Source organism: Pavona decussata, unplaced genomic scaffold (assembly GCF_977016875.1).
Source record: "Pavona decussata unplaced genomic scaffold, jaPavDecu1.1 SCAFFOLD_114, whole genome shotgun sequence".
NCBI lineage: Eukaryota > Metazoa > Cnidaria > Anthozoa > Scleractinia > Agariciidae > Pavona > Pavona decussata.
In genome coordinates, this window is record NW_028145528.1 from 5,774,968 (window position 1) to 5,792,243 (window position 17,276).

The window sequence follows — 17,276 nt, forward strand, 5'->3', positions numbered from 1 at the left end:
TTTTTATCAGTTAAAAAAGATCAGTATGTAAAAACAGCCTGCGTCTTCCAAATGAGAGGAAATCATGGCAAATCCTCCCTTCAGACAACAAAAGCGATTGTTTTTTTCGTTTATAAGAAAGTCTCGAAGTTATTCGTTGTGATGGTTCAGTTAATTAAGAAGATTGGAAAACCTAATCAGTTATTTGTTTTCAGTGTCTATTCTTTCCTACTAAATGCAATGAATTGTTAATAACTTCACTCAACTTTGGCAAATGGTTGTTACAAAAAGCACTGACTCTCGAAATTCTGGATCGCCAAGAATTTCGGTCAGTACGGAAGAAGCTTGAAAATTGGATAATCTGAAAAGCTCCCTGAAGGCAAAGACAAGAATCAACACAAAACTCAACCAATTTATAATATGTAGCCCGAGGCAGATGTTGAGAGAAGCAAGAATGAACCACATTCACGAATAGCATAAAAGCATTCTGAAAACTCGCTGTGTCACAGCCATTCTATTTTGGCCTACCATTTTCCCCAAAGGATTCATATAGAGCCTGGTGTTCCGCCGTTTTAATCTGTTTCGATATTAATTGAAGAGGCGTGGTATTATTCCAGTCCCAGAAATAAGAACCGATCCAACTGCTATAAATGAAAAAAAGAAAAACAAAAAAACCACAACCCTTAACAGCCTACTTTGCGACCACTAGGTTCCAAATCCATGATTACAATTCCAAGAGAAACGACCGCAACAAAGAACTCTCTCGTTGTAAAATTACTTCTACCGCAAAACTCATAAATTAAACCTCACTAAACATTAAAACGGTTACCTGAGGCTTAGAGCCACTTTCCAAATTAACCAGCTAGACAAATCGAGTCTTCGCGACCTGGATTTTCCAATGCGATTACTGAGTCCCTTATTCGATTGCTCTCAGAATCTTCCAGACACCGAGCAAAATCCTGGAAACGAGAACAACAGTCATCCATGTGGACTCGCCTAACGTCCACCCACCAAAATCAATAATATTCTATGAAATTGGTACCAACAAAGATCGGCAAGTGGCTTATTTAAAACGCCAGTTGTTTTTCTCTGCCTTACTGCTGAGTGTCACTATGAGCTGCGAGGAACACTGGCATTCAGAAGAATCGGGGATAAAATTTCGAGTACATTAACAATTGGGAAACCACCTAATATTTTATACACGACCACGTAGTTGTGGTCAAAGACTGACGCGTCGGCTTTTCTGTCTTCTTCGATCCAATGTTCGATGTTGTTTATGTAGTCGAGTAACTTCAAAACGTTTCTCCGAATTAATCTGAAAATGTAAATAATCGAACATGCAATGAGCCATGTGGGGCCCTTGTGTTCGCAATACTTTGACTCTAGTGTGACACGATAACGTTTTAGCTTCACTATCTTTTTGTTATAAATAATTGATTTTGTCAGTGATCCCTGAATAAATTCAATTGTTTTCAGGAATTCAAATAAATTAAAATTGAAAGACAACGCCGGGTTGTACCAGTCTCTTTACCTTTGAACAAACAGTATAATTCAAATCTTGGAAGAAACCGAAATTCAACAGCGCAACCGGCCAAGAGATAGAACGATGACTTTTTTCATCGATGTGTGGTTTTCTGACAAAATAATATTGTGTGGCATGAATTGCACCATCAAGTCCAGTTTGCATTTCACAGTTTCGGTAGGTTTTTGAACACAAAAAAAGGATCACATCATACAAGCAGTGATCATGAGGAGTCTGCTAAATCACGGGAACATATGCTATTCGGATGATATTCTTTTAAACTGTTGTTTTCTCCAACACATTCAGTATGCGTTAGGTAGTTAATAGCACTAAACAGTAAATAACAGTAAACAAAAAAAAAATTGGGCTAAAACCCAGGGGAAGTATTCTTTTAATACTCGACAACGCGCCTAGCAGTTGCTCTCATTTTCTTCAATTCATCAAACACATAGAGAGTAAATCCATGTTAGTTGATTTTTAGTTTGACTTTTTCAGCGATAAAATTGAGTTAGGGTGCGTTCGATTGCCGGACGCTATTACGGAATAGGAATACGTACATACAATGATGACAAGAAATCCCTCATAAGAAGTGTTTTATTATTTAGTTACTGGAGTATAAAATTGCAGCGAAAGTTTGTAGAAATGTCTTCTCGAATTTACTTACAAAGAGAAATCTAACAGCTATTCCGCTTATTCGTATTTCGGAATACGCCAGCAAAATTGAACGCAACTTTAGTCATTAACCAAAACGTAACGAATAACGAACGCATATGGTGGCTGGCGAGGGGGGGGGGGGGGGGCATATGGGATGGAAAATATCCATTTAGCGATGCAAACCGACTCTAAAGTCAAAAGGTCAAGTCCAACGATTAGCAAGCTCACGCATTTACGTTACAGCTTTGAGTTGAAGTGTGTTTGATGCAATGACTTCACCCACAAGGTATTCATGTTTTGAGTTATACCACTCCTCCCCCTCCTCATACTTCCTTTCTTTGCTTTTGAAAAGCTAAGAGAAGGGACTGGGTAAATGTATTCTTAATGAACAACGGGAAATCGTAAAAAAGGAAACAGCGTTATAACGAATTTGTCAGGAAAACGACCAAAACCTTCGTTATATCTCGGCTTGGCTAATAAGCAAGATGTTGATAGAATTGAAGACAAATTGGTTAAACTGGTCATAAGGCAGCGTAGATGTCACTTTCATGTCCTCTGGCAGCAAAAGTTCTCATGGCAGAAACTTACAGTGTTCTACAATGAAATCTTAAAATAGATTAAATTAAAAATTTTAAAATAGCATTCTATAATTCTGTTCTCATACCGAATTTCAGTCGCGTGATCACAAATTTTATCACCTCAAAATATACCAGATTTGTCAGTCTTTATTACAGCGAGTATTTCGTTATGCCGGGATTAGTTGTATCGGGGTTCTGTTCCATGGAGTTCGTTATACTGGGACCTTCATTAGAAAGAGGTTCATTGGGGGTTAGACTGTAGTACACATGCGGAAGAATGTATGAAAATGACGGCAATTGTATAGTCTGAAAGAACTGTAAATCACGGTAAACATTGTTCGCGCTAGCCTTTCAGCTACATTAATTCCTCATTCTGCCATGATATATCCCAAAACTGTATACGATGCATTTTTATTCGCAAATATGTGTTCCTTTCCGAAGACTGGTACAAGTTCCGCTTGGACGTGATCGACATCCAAGAAGCCGTGTTCCATTTACATTCCAACCGAAATTCCCGGAAATGTTTTTTCAATGGTAAACAACCTGTGTCTGGTAAGCTTTCGTCACCGTGCTACTAAGTCCCAGCCGGCAGCCTGTCTGCCTCACTTCTTATCCGTAACCACCTTTACTCATCGTCGATAGAAAAAAAATAAATGAGCTTTTGCTTTAATGGGTGGCAATCTAACAGTCGTGCCAGTGAAAAATTTTCGGGGAAAATGGGACTTTTGAAAAGTCCCAAATGGAAATTGGTGTTTCATTTACATGTCTTGGGGACCTTTCACTTTCAGAGCCGTGCCAAATATGTGTCTTAACCGGACGGGAATTCCTAACCGAAATTTTCGGAATTTTTTGGTAAATAGCAAACAACCAGAATGAGAGAGAGAGAGCAGTTACCAATAACGGTCTTACGGGACACGTATCTTGCGTTTGGTGAAATTTTGGGACACTGCTTTGACTTTTGGCTTATGGAGCTAAGAATCCTATCTTATTAAAAGGAGGAGAAATCAGGTATCCCATGAGTCTCCGCGAAAAATTATCGACTAGAAGGTGTCAAGTATCGATGCGAAGGCGAGCACACAGTCCGAAATCGACTGAATTTCAAGTGGCTATTTTTCCTTATTTAGGATCGGAGAATGTAAGTTAAATAGTTTTGTGTATTGCTTTGACAATTAAGTTCAAGCTTGCATTACAATTTCGCAGCTAATTTGCCTAAGAATAAAGAAAAACATACAATTGTTTGGAGTGGTATGCATGATCGACTCGCTTTGTTCGTTCGCGGCTCTCAAATGCTTGACCCAAATTTGACCCTAACGAGTTCAATCCTGGGTACATTAGCGTAAAATCTTGCCTGTTGTTGCTCGGATAGTATCTCTTTTGAATTTTATTCAAGGTCCCCTTAAGTCCCCATGTTTTGAAGGAATTTGTGTTCGTTGAAGTTTGCCTAAATTTGCGCCAAACATGTCAACAACTGCTTTTGAACGATCACTCGTTTTCCCGGTCGAAATGAAGAGTACTTTAAGCACGATTCTGTTCGGTTCTATTCGTGTAAGGACATCAAGTGGTGACATAAATGCTTCCTTTTAAGTCGATATTCAAGCAAACGGTAGATGCATGGAAGACGTAGAATCGAGTGGCAAGCGGCCGTTCAATGTTTCTGATCGCACAAACAAGTAAAGAAGCCGCTCTCGTAGTAAGTCTTTTGGAAAACTAACGTGTCCCATGGCCGTTAGAAACCGACAACAAGTCAAGTTTGACGAATTGACATAACTCTGACTGTCTAAATCTAAGCAATTCACGTAAAAGCAATGGCGTCGGAGAGGGCAGCTCAGCGTTCACTCCGAGAGGCCCCATCCCAAATGAGAGATCGCGAATCAACATCGAGTTGATAATATAGTTGGAAGCGAGGCATTGTGGGATACCTGATATTTCCTCCTTTATCTTATTAGAAGCATTCCGATTAGTTATTACTCTTTATTAGTCTTTGCGGAAATGAGAAACAGCCAACTAAACGAATCGTGAAAGAATGCCGTCTTGGGTAATACTTTGAAGCCGCGCATGCGTGAATGAAGGCATATAGGCCTTAGAAGAATTGAAAAATACGCCATGCATTGTTGCCAATAAATGAAAATTTAACTCTTGGAATACAAGAAGAAGAATACAAGAAATTAACACTTTAACTAAGAGTTAGCGATGCCTGTGGTCCTAATTTCCCTTGACAGCAGTTTTCTGGCTGCTTGTGTAAGACCTTCAACATGGCATGCAATGGAACTTTCCCAAAAAGACTGATTTTAGGCCATTTTAAGGCTAGAAAATGCGTACTTTTGGCACACTTTCCAAATTTAATTGTTGCCAACGAAACAACTTTTTGGAGCTGCCTGTAAATTGAATACAGACGTTAGTAAGCAATTGCTAAGAGTATCCTTGTGGCCGAAAACAAAATCAGAGTTACTTGGTCTGACCAGTACCGACACCTCTATTAATAGAACAGAACCTCTTCTCTCACACGAATTTGCTTTTGCAGAGCACCAGGGGGAAAATGTAAGAAAGAACAAACTGTAAATAATTTTAACGATTTCTCTAGAATACAACAGGAAAACTAGAAAAAAATGGCCAATGTTTTCAAGTTGCAATCCATTTCCATCCTAGCCATCAGCCAACGATAATTAATTTCTGTGCACTACTGTTTGGGTTGTTGTTAACAAAACTGAATCATCGTTTTAACGTTTCCATTGATATGAGTATATTTCTTTGGATATTCAAAGTTACTATAAACAGGTGACACTGCCCCTTAGACACGAGGCAAAAAAAGGAAATTTTGTTCCAGGTATAAAGGCAATTTCTGTTTAATTTCTGTTCTGTTCATAAAGGAAAAGTCCGTTCATGTTAATTTTTATGTTAATTTTTGTATTTACCCCTTACTTAGAGTTTCTCAATATGCTGGCTAGCCTTTGAGCTGTCGCATAATTCATCTACTTCTGACGAACACAATAACAGCGTGGTTTCAGTATAGTTTGGGCAAACTCCCACTTTAACAGGCCAGCACGAAACGGATTTAAATTCACCATTTCAACTCCTACACAATTCACTACTGCTCAGGTGGATCAGTTGGCTTAAATGAATGATCGCAACAACTTTCGAACACTACATATGACCATTTAGAATATGTCTTTTTTTGATTCAAAATGATATTTTCTCCGAAACTGTTCTGCTGTCAACAGAACCATGTTATACAATTTTGCCTAAAAAGACCGGCGAAGGAACACAACGACTGCAGACTAAAACGTTATGACACTTTTTGTTATCAGGTCAACCTATCAATTTTTTTTTATCGTTAAAGCAGAATCATACGTATACAAGTTCTTAAATCGCTTTTTTGCTGATATATCTTCATAGGGTCGATCGACTCAGTTAAAAAAACACCTCGCTTGCTTCACTGATCATGTCTGATAAACCAGCCGGTTTGTAATAAAAATAATTATCTCAGAAACATACCTTTAACATTGCTGTTGTCGCTGAAGGCTGAATAATAATCTCGCTAAGCAGATTCTGAGCATCTTAAATTGAGCGCAGTTTACGAATTAGGCAATATAAGTTTTCAGATGTTATGAATATATTATCATAATTAGTTGTCTCCAAGCAGATGTATCCCCAACAAACAACATCATGTACCAGCTGTAACTTAAGATTCCATTTGAATGGAAGTGTGAACTTTTTAACACCATTAAAAAAAAAAAAAAAACGAGTTGTTATGCGGTTTACTTTCTAATATTAAACGCTAGTCAACCACGAAGAGAATCAGAAATTAGTAATAAAATAGCGTTTTGTATAATACAAAAGCCTGATGTACCATACTAAAAGATGTTTGACAGAAAATAATTATTCACATCAATTAATTACCCACTATGATCTGAAGGAGAAGTCTGTTCTTCTTTATCTCAGTTTTTCTTTTATCTGTATTTCTATTTACCATATCACCACAACAAGTCTTATCACAGCATCAGTGAAATCAACGATTAAAGAACACTGCAGCTCAACAAAGTTATTGCCCTTACATCACACTTGCATGCCCATTTCTACATTGAACAAGGCATTATGATGAAATGCCGAAGTTTTCCTTGACCGTGGAAAGGTTGGCAATCCTGCTTTTGCAGTACACTCAGTGTAAGTTATACTTTGAAAAGTAATAACTATACCAGCCACTGAGTGTTTATAACGAGAGCGGAAAGCAGAAATTGTTTTAACTTCTAAACTCCTCTACAGCATAGGTTACTAAGGCATGGCGGCTGGAGTGATCTCGAAGATGAAGCATTACCTTTTTTTTTCATATTCATGAAGCTATAGAGAACGAGTAAAACCATAACAGTAGAAAATTGATTTTTTATGCGGTTTCACACTGGCTCAGAACAACGCAATGTTTATGATAATTCACTTAGTTTCGCTTTGTTCCTATTTTCTTCTAAGATGTTTTTTCAGTATGTACCGTAAAAACACACTTTTGACCAAAGGGAGGCAATTATACTTGCTCAGCATCGATGTGAAAGAAACCTCTGTCTACACTTACATTCACGTCTGTAGCTAAACCTCGGTGCTAAAAGATCAGCAAATAAAATGAGAGCTGCCCGCCGTGTTCCCATGGTTAGCCCGGCATAGTTATATTGCCAAGGTTACCGCTGTACCACTCCAGGTATCATCAAAAGTTCAAGTTCCGACTTGCGCGGGCCAGAAAAGCAACGAACGGTCTCCGTTAGGCAAAAAGAACTGAAGAACACTGAATGACTCCTCGTTGGGTCTTCTACGCAGGTAAATAAGGCTTCTTAAATCGCGCCTTCCGGAACAAATATGAGAAAGTCCCAGACTGAGTCCTTAATTCAGCGAGTTTGTCACGAGTATGAAACTACTGCAAAACCTATGAACTTTTGCACAGCAATCGGATGCTCAAACCATGGAGTTACATGCTGAGAGTCTCGCAGCCAGTTAGGAAATTTGAGTTAAATTTTCATTTATCGGGAGTTCGAGTTATCGAGGGTAAAAGTATATAGAAAATGACCTGAAAGGAAAGGAAAATTGGTTCGAGTTAGCGAGGGTTCGAGTTTAGTATCGGAAGTCGACTGCACTACATACTGATAAGAACACCAATGCCGTAACCGTCATGACTGGTGAAAAGAGGAAAGTGTAATAAGTTCGGTCAGCTATTAATGTGCGAGTTTTATCCACTGGAAAAGACGAAGTTTGGTGGTGGTCAGAACCAATAACTCAGTCTGTTAGTTTGGCAAAAATTGTAAGTTCAGTGGTCGACTAATCATGCAATATACCGAAGTTTTTGTTTGTGGCATTCCCTTGTAATTAAAATTGCCGTTGGCATTTCGGCGCCCCTCTTAAGTCGACATCCCGACGCAACTAAGAAATAAATCTTATATTTAGTTCACTCTGCTCTGATGGCTAGTTTACATCACGAGAAAAAAAATATCTGTTGAGTCTATCTGTTACACCAGATTACTACAGCCTGCTTACTGAGGGAGTAAATTCCTTCTTGCTTCCAAAAGCTACCACCAGTGACAATATGTTGTTACACTTTTGCCTTGATCGCGTCTCCCTCCCTTTCCCACCATTCAATGTTGTTCAAAAACTCAAACGCGCTGCAAAAGATGTCGCGTTCCTTGCACTATCCAAAGGGGGAAAGGGGGCGGGTGATCGAACGAATTATGGCACTCGTTGTAGCTAACCGGTTTGTCACTTCTGTTAGTTGATTTTTAATAAAGTTTCCAAAGGTTTTGGAGTTTGTAGAACTGGCACGTGACCAACGCTTGTACAAGTAGAGTGCATTATCCTATTTAGCGACGCCATACTCAGATAAAGGTTCTACAAATGTCTTTCCGGAGGACATGTGCTATGCGTATGTTACGCCTTAATTGATGTTCTTGTTCCCGACATATTTTGAATCTGTTTTAGTTGATAGTAACGTGAACAACAAATTTCTAGTTGAAACTGGAGTGGACACCTTTGACTGGCTTAGCTATCTTTAACTTGCCTTCCATGATAAATCAACAGCGTGAATGCAAATTTGTTGTCTACTAATTCACATGTTTAAAGTGCCCCTAACCCTTCGATTTGTTTTTTTTTTTTGGTAGATTTCCATATCTGTGAAGAACTCATTTTCGAAAAATTTTTTTAGAAATATTGAATCCTTTTTTTTCTACAAGCGCTAAAAGTTACTGAAATTTTTAAATTTTTGTGCGCTTTAAGCCCCGCTGGGCAAATTTTTGTCTCGTGGGCTCATTAGGAACGAGCCAATGAGAAGCGTCCGATATTTGACACTTTCTTAGCTGTGACGTGAGAAAAGGACACCTGAAGGATTCAGCAGGAATCTTATGCATGCTGATTCCTTTTTCTACATTTCGAGAGTTGCTGCATCCAAAAACCACACATTTTTTAACCATTTTCTCTGTTTATAATTGAAGCATTACCGCAAATCTTCGGATATTTTTGCACGATGTCCTTTTCTTACGTCACGCTCCATATTTAAATGCATTTGGCCGAGTGGGGGACTAATGCAAACGATAGGTGAAAATATCGACAAGACATCCTTCACTTCTAGCGCTCGTTAAAAAAAAAAAAAGGATTCAATATTTCTCAAAATTTTTTTGAAAACGAGTTCTTGAAAGATATGGAAATCTACCAAAAGAAAACAAATTGAAGGGTTGGGGGCACTTTAAGATTAAAATCTCTACAACCAATCGAAAAGATAACCTCTGTTGAGCAACGTTGAAAACATCAAATTAAAGGATAACATGTGCACAACTACGGGTCGGCTGCAGTTAAAGCGGTAACAGATTTGATTATTCACGAGGAGTTTCCTGACGAATTTGCGCAATTCGCACAGAATGAAGTGTACCGACTGTAGACTCCCACACTGTGTCTATGTATGTTTATATTGGCTGGAAACAAAAGAAGTGCCTTAACAGTCATAGGGTAGATATGGACTGGACCAATGGATTATTGGACCATTGGACAAATTTTTGGACTATTTTTGGACCAAATTTTGGACCCTTTTTTTGATCAATATTAATAGTAAATTTAGGGAAGGGTGGTTACCGATTCTGGGGACATGGGGGTTGGGGCTAGGTATATTCTTACCACAATAAGTACAGTGATTAGTTTAAGCTAAAACTGCGAGCCCCAAAATTATGTCACCCACAAAATATGTCGCACCTTACACACCTTTTCGGCTGTTTCCTACACGTAAATCCGTTCTCGTAGGTGCGGTTTTACGTAATGTAAAATTTATTTTAGTCTCTTACGTAGGTATACATAGAAGTCACTTATGTTGTATTGTAAAACTCCCTGATGAAGTTAGTCACACGAAACGCGTAGGAGAAAATGAATCGTTTTACAACTCTAGGAGTTCGCAGACGTGCTGCTCACTAGTTCAATCTTAAAATTAAAAAAATTTTAAAAAATCGTGACGAAAGAGTAGTCACTTGAGAGAACTGTTTTTCACTAAAAGGCTTCCGCTGTTAACAGCAGATTCAAGTATAAAATGAAAGCCAATCTCATTTAGCAAAACAGTGAGAAACCAACAACTTCACACGAAAATATTGCTCGGTAGTTTTTAGTAGTCATGTGCCAACTTAGCTGTGAAATTGTCCCACAGAATTGAAGTAGAAAGCAAAAACATGGTGAATAGGTAAGCAGGAATCAATCTTGTTTTCGCAGCTGCATTCCGCTCTGAGATAAAAATAAACTGTATTGAAGCCTTTCATGTTGCGCCGGAAAGATAGTCTCGTCGGTAAAAACCACATACGACTTGTTTATCCAGGCCTGTGGTATATTTGGTAAACACTGAGTGCATCTTGTCTCGCTTAAAAACGTGCCATGAGACACGGAATAAGGACGCACGTGGAACTGAAAGCATTTGGTTGACGATGGAAAGCGCCAACTGATCAGCTACAAGCCAAAAGTTCAAACCGGTCGATTTCTATTTACAAGGTCTAAGTGTTCGTTTAATGCGATTAACAGTTACGCTTTAGTGTTGTTGATACTATAGAGTACTAAACTGTTAAATCCGTTTATGTTGTTCTGTTACACCACGTCAGTTATCAGTTTTCGATTGGTACTGTCACGGTGGTCTTGAATCAAGAAGAGTATTTCACCCCACAGTAAAGCACTCTTTTGAATAGGCGTGGCGGGTAGTATAAAGGGCATTTTGCAGTTTGTTCTTAAATAGTGTAAGTTTTTTATTCCGATAAAGAGGAAAGAATGTTTTACACATGACGATTTAAAAGAACAATAATTGATTTAGTTTTGCCACACTGAGGGGTCAGACCTTAGCCTTCCAGCTATTTCCGTTGTCATTCGCTTTTTCACATAGTATCCCTAGGCCTAAAACAGTATATTTTAATGCTCTTCGGTTGCCCAATCACACTAAGGAAAAAAAATTTTTTTCAAAGTTTCATTTGTTTTCGAAGGGGAGCTCAAGTCCCCCCTGTACGCGATTATCACTTATCTTCGCACTCGGAAAAAAAGGTATTTTTCTTCGAAAAACGATGTTTTACTCTCCAAAGAGCGGTATGCTCCTACGTGACTGCAATAATAGTCCTCGAAAGAGTTTGCCGGCAAAAACGTCCCGCAGGGATAAGCGTTATCGACCGAAACAGATGAAGGTGGTGAGGGGTTAGGGCACGAGACAGATCGTGTGTAGGCCTTCTAACAGCCGCGAATCACGAAAGTTGACTTTCACAGGGAATGCCGGACGGCAAAGATTGCAACTTTCCAAAGATATAGAACAATTCGTAACTTAACAGGCCCGGCGTACGTATCTCGCATTAAGTCATCACGATTTGCTCTCTGCACAGAAATGACTCTGTTAGCGGCAGTCTTTAACTGTTTATTTCACCAGACAAAAACAAAGTCAATTAAAAAACAACAATTAGCGGGATTTAAATCAGTGCACGTAGGTAGTCTTTGTAAGGAAAAAGAACGAAGCAACCGTGTCTTCAAATGTATCTAGCCTCGTGCGATGTACTGACATGATGTTCGTTTTACGAATTTCTATTTGAATGAAAAATAGCATATATATATATATCACACGTAATTCAACAGAACGGAGACTGCAGGAACATAGTAGCACGTGAGTATCTTTAGGACAAGTGCGCTTTATGAACAGTCCTTTGAAGATTGAAATGAAAAAGAACATTCTGGGGAACATAACGCGTGCTCTAAACGTTTTTCAAGAAGATAACGTTTAAACTGACAAAGGAAATTGTTCGGCAAGTGCTACGTATCCGTGGTCTAATATCCTTAGTTTATTTGTTTACACAAGAGATCATCTGCACCGCATCTCATTTTAAAATTTTCAAAAATCTTCTCAGTCTATATATGGGGCGAAGAAACCAGTCACTCCGCGAGACCTGTTTTTCTAATTCTCTTGTCTAATGAGATTTTAAGGTAATGAACGCTTGACCTTGCATGCAACTGATCTCTGCTAGTAATCTCTAGTTTTTTTTCCTTCGAGAAAAACTGAAAAAAAAAAAAAACCGCTTTCGGTAGTTTCTGCAGCGATAACAGTGCGTAATCATGTCGTCAGCAACAAATGACGATAGACTAATGACGCTATCTAAAGATATACGCTAAGTCTAATGTTGTCTTCACGTATTTGATAATGTCTGCACATGCGATGTATATCAACTATTGTTATCTACAACATCCTCAAGGCACTTTAGAACATGATTCATTGGCATCGAATAGATCCGGTGGTATACTCAAAATGAACTTCCACGATTAAAGGCCCCCAAACTACTTTTAAAAAGGAACCGAGCTTACCAGTGATCCAAGAGCTCACGAAAGGACAGTTTTTCGTAGTTTATATTGCTGTAGTATAGTGTAAGTAGATTCTTTCCTTGCAGATATTTAAATAGTAAACTTGTATTCCATGACTGGGATCGCTGTTTAAATTATACGACTTTCCAGTTTTCGGAGCAAAACTTTGAGGCTCATAATGTTGCTGGTCAACGCAATCTATCTTGGTGAACTAGTACTCTGACGAACTACATTTTACAAAGCTCTTATCCAGCAGAACGGCATCTCTTTGGATAAATCAAATTGTATTTGTAAACTAACCTACATATCTTTCAATAGATACTCATAACGGATCAACGCAGATGTGCACATATAAAGTCCAATTATACAACTCACTAGTGTACAACGGAACAATTTATCGTCTTTCCGGCTTTTTTGAGCAGTATATGCAAAGAATCCGCCGCAATCCATTGACCTCTGCGATTGATTAAAATGTCGAGAAAATAAATACCAGATGGCCGTACACGTACACGCAACAAGGTAACATGACCCACCTCTCTCAGTCCCCTTGCGACGCGCTATTGCGTTTTTGGTGGGATTCAGCAAACCAGACTTCACTCGAGACTGACAGTTCATGTTGTGAACGAAAGGTGCTTCGTCCTCGCCGTGGGAACAGAGTTAAACCCTCGTAGAAGGGAGAGTTTAATAAGGAAAGGCTCAGTGTGGCTGGGAATATGTTTGTAGGCCTTTCTTGGTGGATGTGAAGGGTTTTCGCTCATAATGATAAAATTTTCCTTCGTTGCCCGGCTAGGGATTGACTGAACTGGTTAGCGGTGTGACAAATCGAGATTGAGAAGACACTACTGAGTACATTCTTCCAGCTTGGAACTTCAAACTATACCCAAAGGTTAGCTTTTCTTTACCTTATTTCCTAAGAAAATTCCGCACAAAGCCACAGATGAGCAACGACCACAACGTTGGTATCACTCATTAGGGTTCATAGATTAAGGCTTATACCACTTCATGGACGAAAGCAGTAGTCAGGTTTTCAAACTGATCTTATCGTCAATCTACTTTTTGGATACTAAAGTACGTCCGGAAACGGCGCCCCTCCGAATCTTTAGTTCCCCGAACCTTGACCCTACGTTAGACCACAATACATAATTTCCATTTCATACCTGGCCTCAGTCAAAACCCATACCCGTGTTCAGACAACTGAACCCCCGGCCGTAATATCTTCTGGAGATGCAAATCACTTCTTCCATTACACAAAGTAAACTTAGTATAAGCGCCACCATTATCCACTCCACGTTACGTGAATTTTACGGAAAGCAAAGGGTTCATTGCACGCAGTGTACTTCTCATCAAAGGAATCTGTCAACATTTGGCAACCGATGATTCTCATCTTGAGAAGCGAGCAAACGTCAAATGTTTGAATTCGCTGTATTCAAACGTTTGGGTCACGTTTTCTTTTATTGGCGATTTATCATTCGGAAAGATATTAGGACGGGCATAACGTGGCAGTAAACATGCGGCCTCCTTGCTTTCGCTGGAAGACCAGCTAACTACAAGAGAAATGAACTACACTTAGTCATCTTTAAAAGTATTTGACCCTTTCTAACTCTACACTTACAACGTTACGTAATTTATTGACAGAGTTTATTTTTAGTTTATTTGGTCAGCAGTCTCGATATCATTCTCTGATCCCCCTGGGAAAAAGGCGATAATTTTCGGTTTTGACTGTCCCTCGAGCCCCTGGATCTCAGAGATGCAGCAGTCTGAGAACGATTCATTATCAATATCCGTGAATGAGTGGTCTTACTCCAATTGTAAGGCGAAACGGGCCGACTCCAATATCACTTACTCAGGCTCATTATAATAATAAGTAATAACGACCAGTTTAAAGTTAATTAGACAATTGCTTTATTTCTTTAGTTTCCGCAAACATTAATATTAATCTTGAAAAGTACGACTGTATAATCAGCCTCCTCCTTTGGAGAGTACTTGTCTCAAGAGCACGTACGTCAACTAATATATACTTTAAAATATGTGCAGATCGGATGCAGAATTGTTTGAAAGCATTATTAGTTAAACCAGAGCATGGGCAATGTCCCATACCAAGATTAGAGGGATTACGTTTCCTTAATCAATGACTACCAAGTGTTTGAATCCCACGAAATGTACGTAAAGTCTTTTTCTTTATGGCTGTTTAACTTTATCGCTTCAAAATGAAGTTCGTTGTTAAGGTTCTACACTTCATTGCAAAGTTTAAGACAATCATGTGCCAATTTCGCGATTATTCATGAGCTAATTATCAATAAATGCCGCCATAAATCTCAGTGTCATGAAAAGCTCCTTGAAGACAATTACTGTGTGACATTGAAGGATTTGTCAATTGATGAAATAAGTCTTGTCCGTGATCCCACGCTAACAACTCTTTTGGCTTTGAAAAAAGCAACCCATTATTTGACTGAAATGGAAACCAAAGATTAAGGGTTCTTAATAAACATATTTGATCCATTTTCGTTGAATAGCCTAAGAATGTCTGTTGTGATTGATATAAGCAGATTAGTTTCTTCTGATAAATATTGACCTTTGTCTAAGGGATCTGCAGAAAAATCTCAAATCAGATAGAAATTGCACGATTACAATAATGCGACTGTTTACGTGTTGGTCATTATTGTTAACGTGCCTAAAAAATGAATGTAAGTACCACGGAGTTAAAGAATTTGTTCGACTGAAGTTTATTAAAACTTACGTTGCTTATACCTACAGAGTGAAGGCCGGTGCGAGATTTGGAGAACGGAACCACCAAGGTTACCACCGAGATGAATTCTTCATCGCAGAATGAAGGTAGGACAGTTTTTTTTAAAGAAAATGTATAATCTTAGAAAAATAAAACGGTGTCGTCTAAATGTGTACTTAATCAGGGTCTCTGATATCCAGATTGGTTTTGTCCGAAGCCAGCTATTTTCACACACCATTTTAGTCATTTTAGACGCAGTCAACCTTCCAGGTCACTTTTCTCTGCTGTCAATGAATAAATGATTAATATTTTAAGCTTAAGTGAAAGATACTCCTTCCCTTAAGTTACAAGCAACGAAATTGCCACAGGAAGTCCTAGCTTCCTGTAACAAAGATATAGAATCTCAAAACAATTTAAGAACGATGGAAAACTTCGACATTCGTCCTCAAGTTTTCCTTTGAAACAGGAAGTGCTGCCCCATACACATTCTTAAATTGTTTTGAAGTTCTCTTATTAACTCATATTTTAATTTTATTGTTTTTTCCGGAGATTGTAAATTATTATTGTTGTTATTATTTAGATTAGCCATTTATTACTTTATATTAAGATTTTGTAATGCGCATTCGATCATATCTCTATAGCATGTTAGACTGCGCAATAAAAGAAATAAACATTATTATTATTATTATCATCATACACGATTATTGAACACTTAAGGAAACTTCACTTCCATCTCGGATCAGGTGCAGATTTGTTTTGACAATCATTCCAGATGAAGTCAGTGGGCCTTCTCCGCAAACTGAAGGTGTTTTTCAACATGCAGTACAGTGCCCATTCGTGGTACCGCATCAGGGCTGAAAGACAATCTCCGCGGTGTAGATCTGTTGACCTTTGTTCGATCGTGTATTTTTCATTCATTTAAAATCGATTAAAAAATCAATGTTGATTCTAATTAAATGCAATCCTGGTTCGCTTTCATTACCTTTTAAATGACAGCAGAACAACAGAAAATGGAACATGATATGAGACAATCGAATCCAACTCTGTAGCATCGGAGGAAGAACTCTTCGCTTTACAATGTATATGATAAAATATGGCAATTATATAATGTGCATGGTCTCTGCCAGCATGAACAAGGTACCGGTTTTCAGAAGCGATATCGTTATAGATCAAGGGTGCTGAATTCATCTGTTTAGGGTTTTGAAGAGAAGTTTTTAAACAATGTAATAATAAGATATACAAGTGCAAAGGCATACGAGTGGTCATCAGTCTCCTGCTGAGCGGTGGCTCAAGAAAGCACAACCAATAGCTCAGCAACAAAATTAATAATCTTTCCTTTCAAATTTTTTTGGGGTAAACATTTTGCGTTATCAATGGCCTTTTTCAGAACCTCTTGGAGATCGTACTTACTTTCCACCACTTTGCTTCTCCATCCGTTTCCATTCAGTACGAAACCATCGAGTTGCATTTCATGACCATGTGCCATCAGAATGAGCTCTGCTGTTATATAAATCTTAGGAAAGAGACTTGTCAAAAGCCAAAGATAAATACAATGCGTTCTAAAAACTCTCTTATCAACCGTTTAGTATTTAAATACGAATTAGCCTTGTAATATAGATACTTAGAGGAACGCTGTACTATATGTAATTGTTTTACCTACTTCAATTGCAACAAAGATATGTATTTTTATCCTTTGAAGAATAAAAGACCCATTATTATTATTATTATTTTAGAAAGACCCCTCTCGTTTATTCCATCACAGAGTAATGACCGGTGATAATGTTCATGTGCTTAACACCATTACAGTGTATGTCAACTTTTTTAAGTGGCTTGTTTTTAGCTAATGAAAGATAAACAAATACGATAAATCCAGTATCGATTGGTTAGACGTGTAGCTCCGTATTCTCCTTCAAGATAAAACAAATTCAGGTAGGGCTGAAAACTGTGCGCCAGTTTTCAAACATGATTGTTTTACCTACCAACACACGCTTCTTGCCTTGTA

The 17,276-nt window shown here is 38.4% G+C and overlaps 2 protein-coding genes across 10 annotated transcripts in view; one reads left to right on the forward strand and one right to left on the reverse strand.

The window, feature by feature from the left end:
* The window catches only part of LOC146470437 (substance-P receptor-like), a 56,228-nt gene that overhangs the window by 18,270 nt on the left and 20,682 nt on the right, over window positions 1–17,276 (reverse strand). Inside the window, exon 1 of one of the 6 annotated variants that reach the window (XM_085122526.1) lies at window positions 16,685–16,931. The exons of 4 other annotated variants lie outside the window; for them this stretch is intronic. The gene's annotated coding sequence lies outside the window, so the exon portion shown is untranslated. Of the gene's footprint in view, window positions 1–808; window positions 1,415–16,684; window positions 16,932–17,276 lie in introns of those variants that run through there. One more of the 6 variants, XM_085122525.1, reaches the window with a different exon arrangement.
* Window positions 1–17,276, forward strand: part of LOC146470438 (galanin receptor type 1-like) — a 29,990-nt gene that overhangs the window by 4,407 nt on the left and 8,307 nt on the right. Inside the window, exons 1-3 of one of the 4 annotated variants that reach the window (XM_085122518.1) lie at window positions 13,101–13,264; window positions 13,340–13,435; window positions 15,304–15,381. In XM_085122518.1, the coding sequence (XP_084978644.1) occupies window positions 15,357–15,381 (25 nt within the window). In that variant the 5' untranslated portion in view covers window positions 13,101–13,264; window positions 13,340–13,435; window positions 15,304–15,356. Of the gene's footprint in view, window positions 1–13,098; window positions 13,436–15,303; window positions 15,382–17,276 lie in introns of those variants that run through there. The other 3 variants (XM_085122517.1, XM_085122520.1, XM_085122519.1) reach the window with 3 other exon arrangements.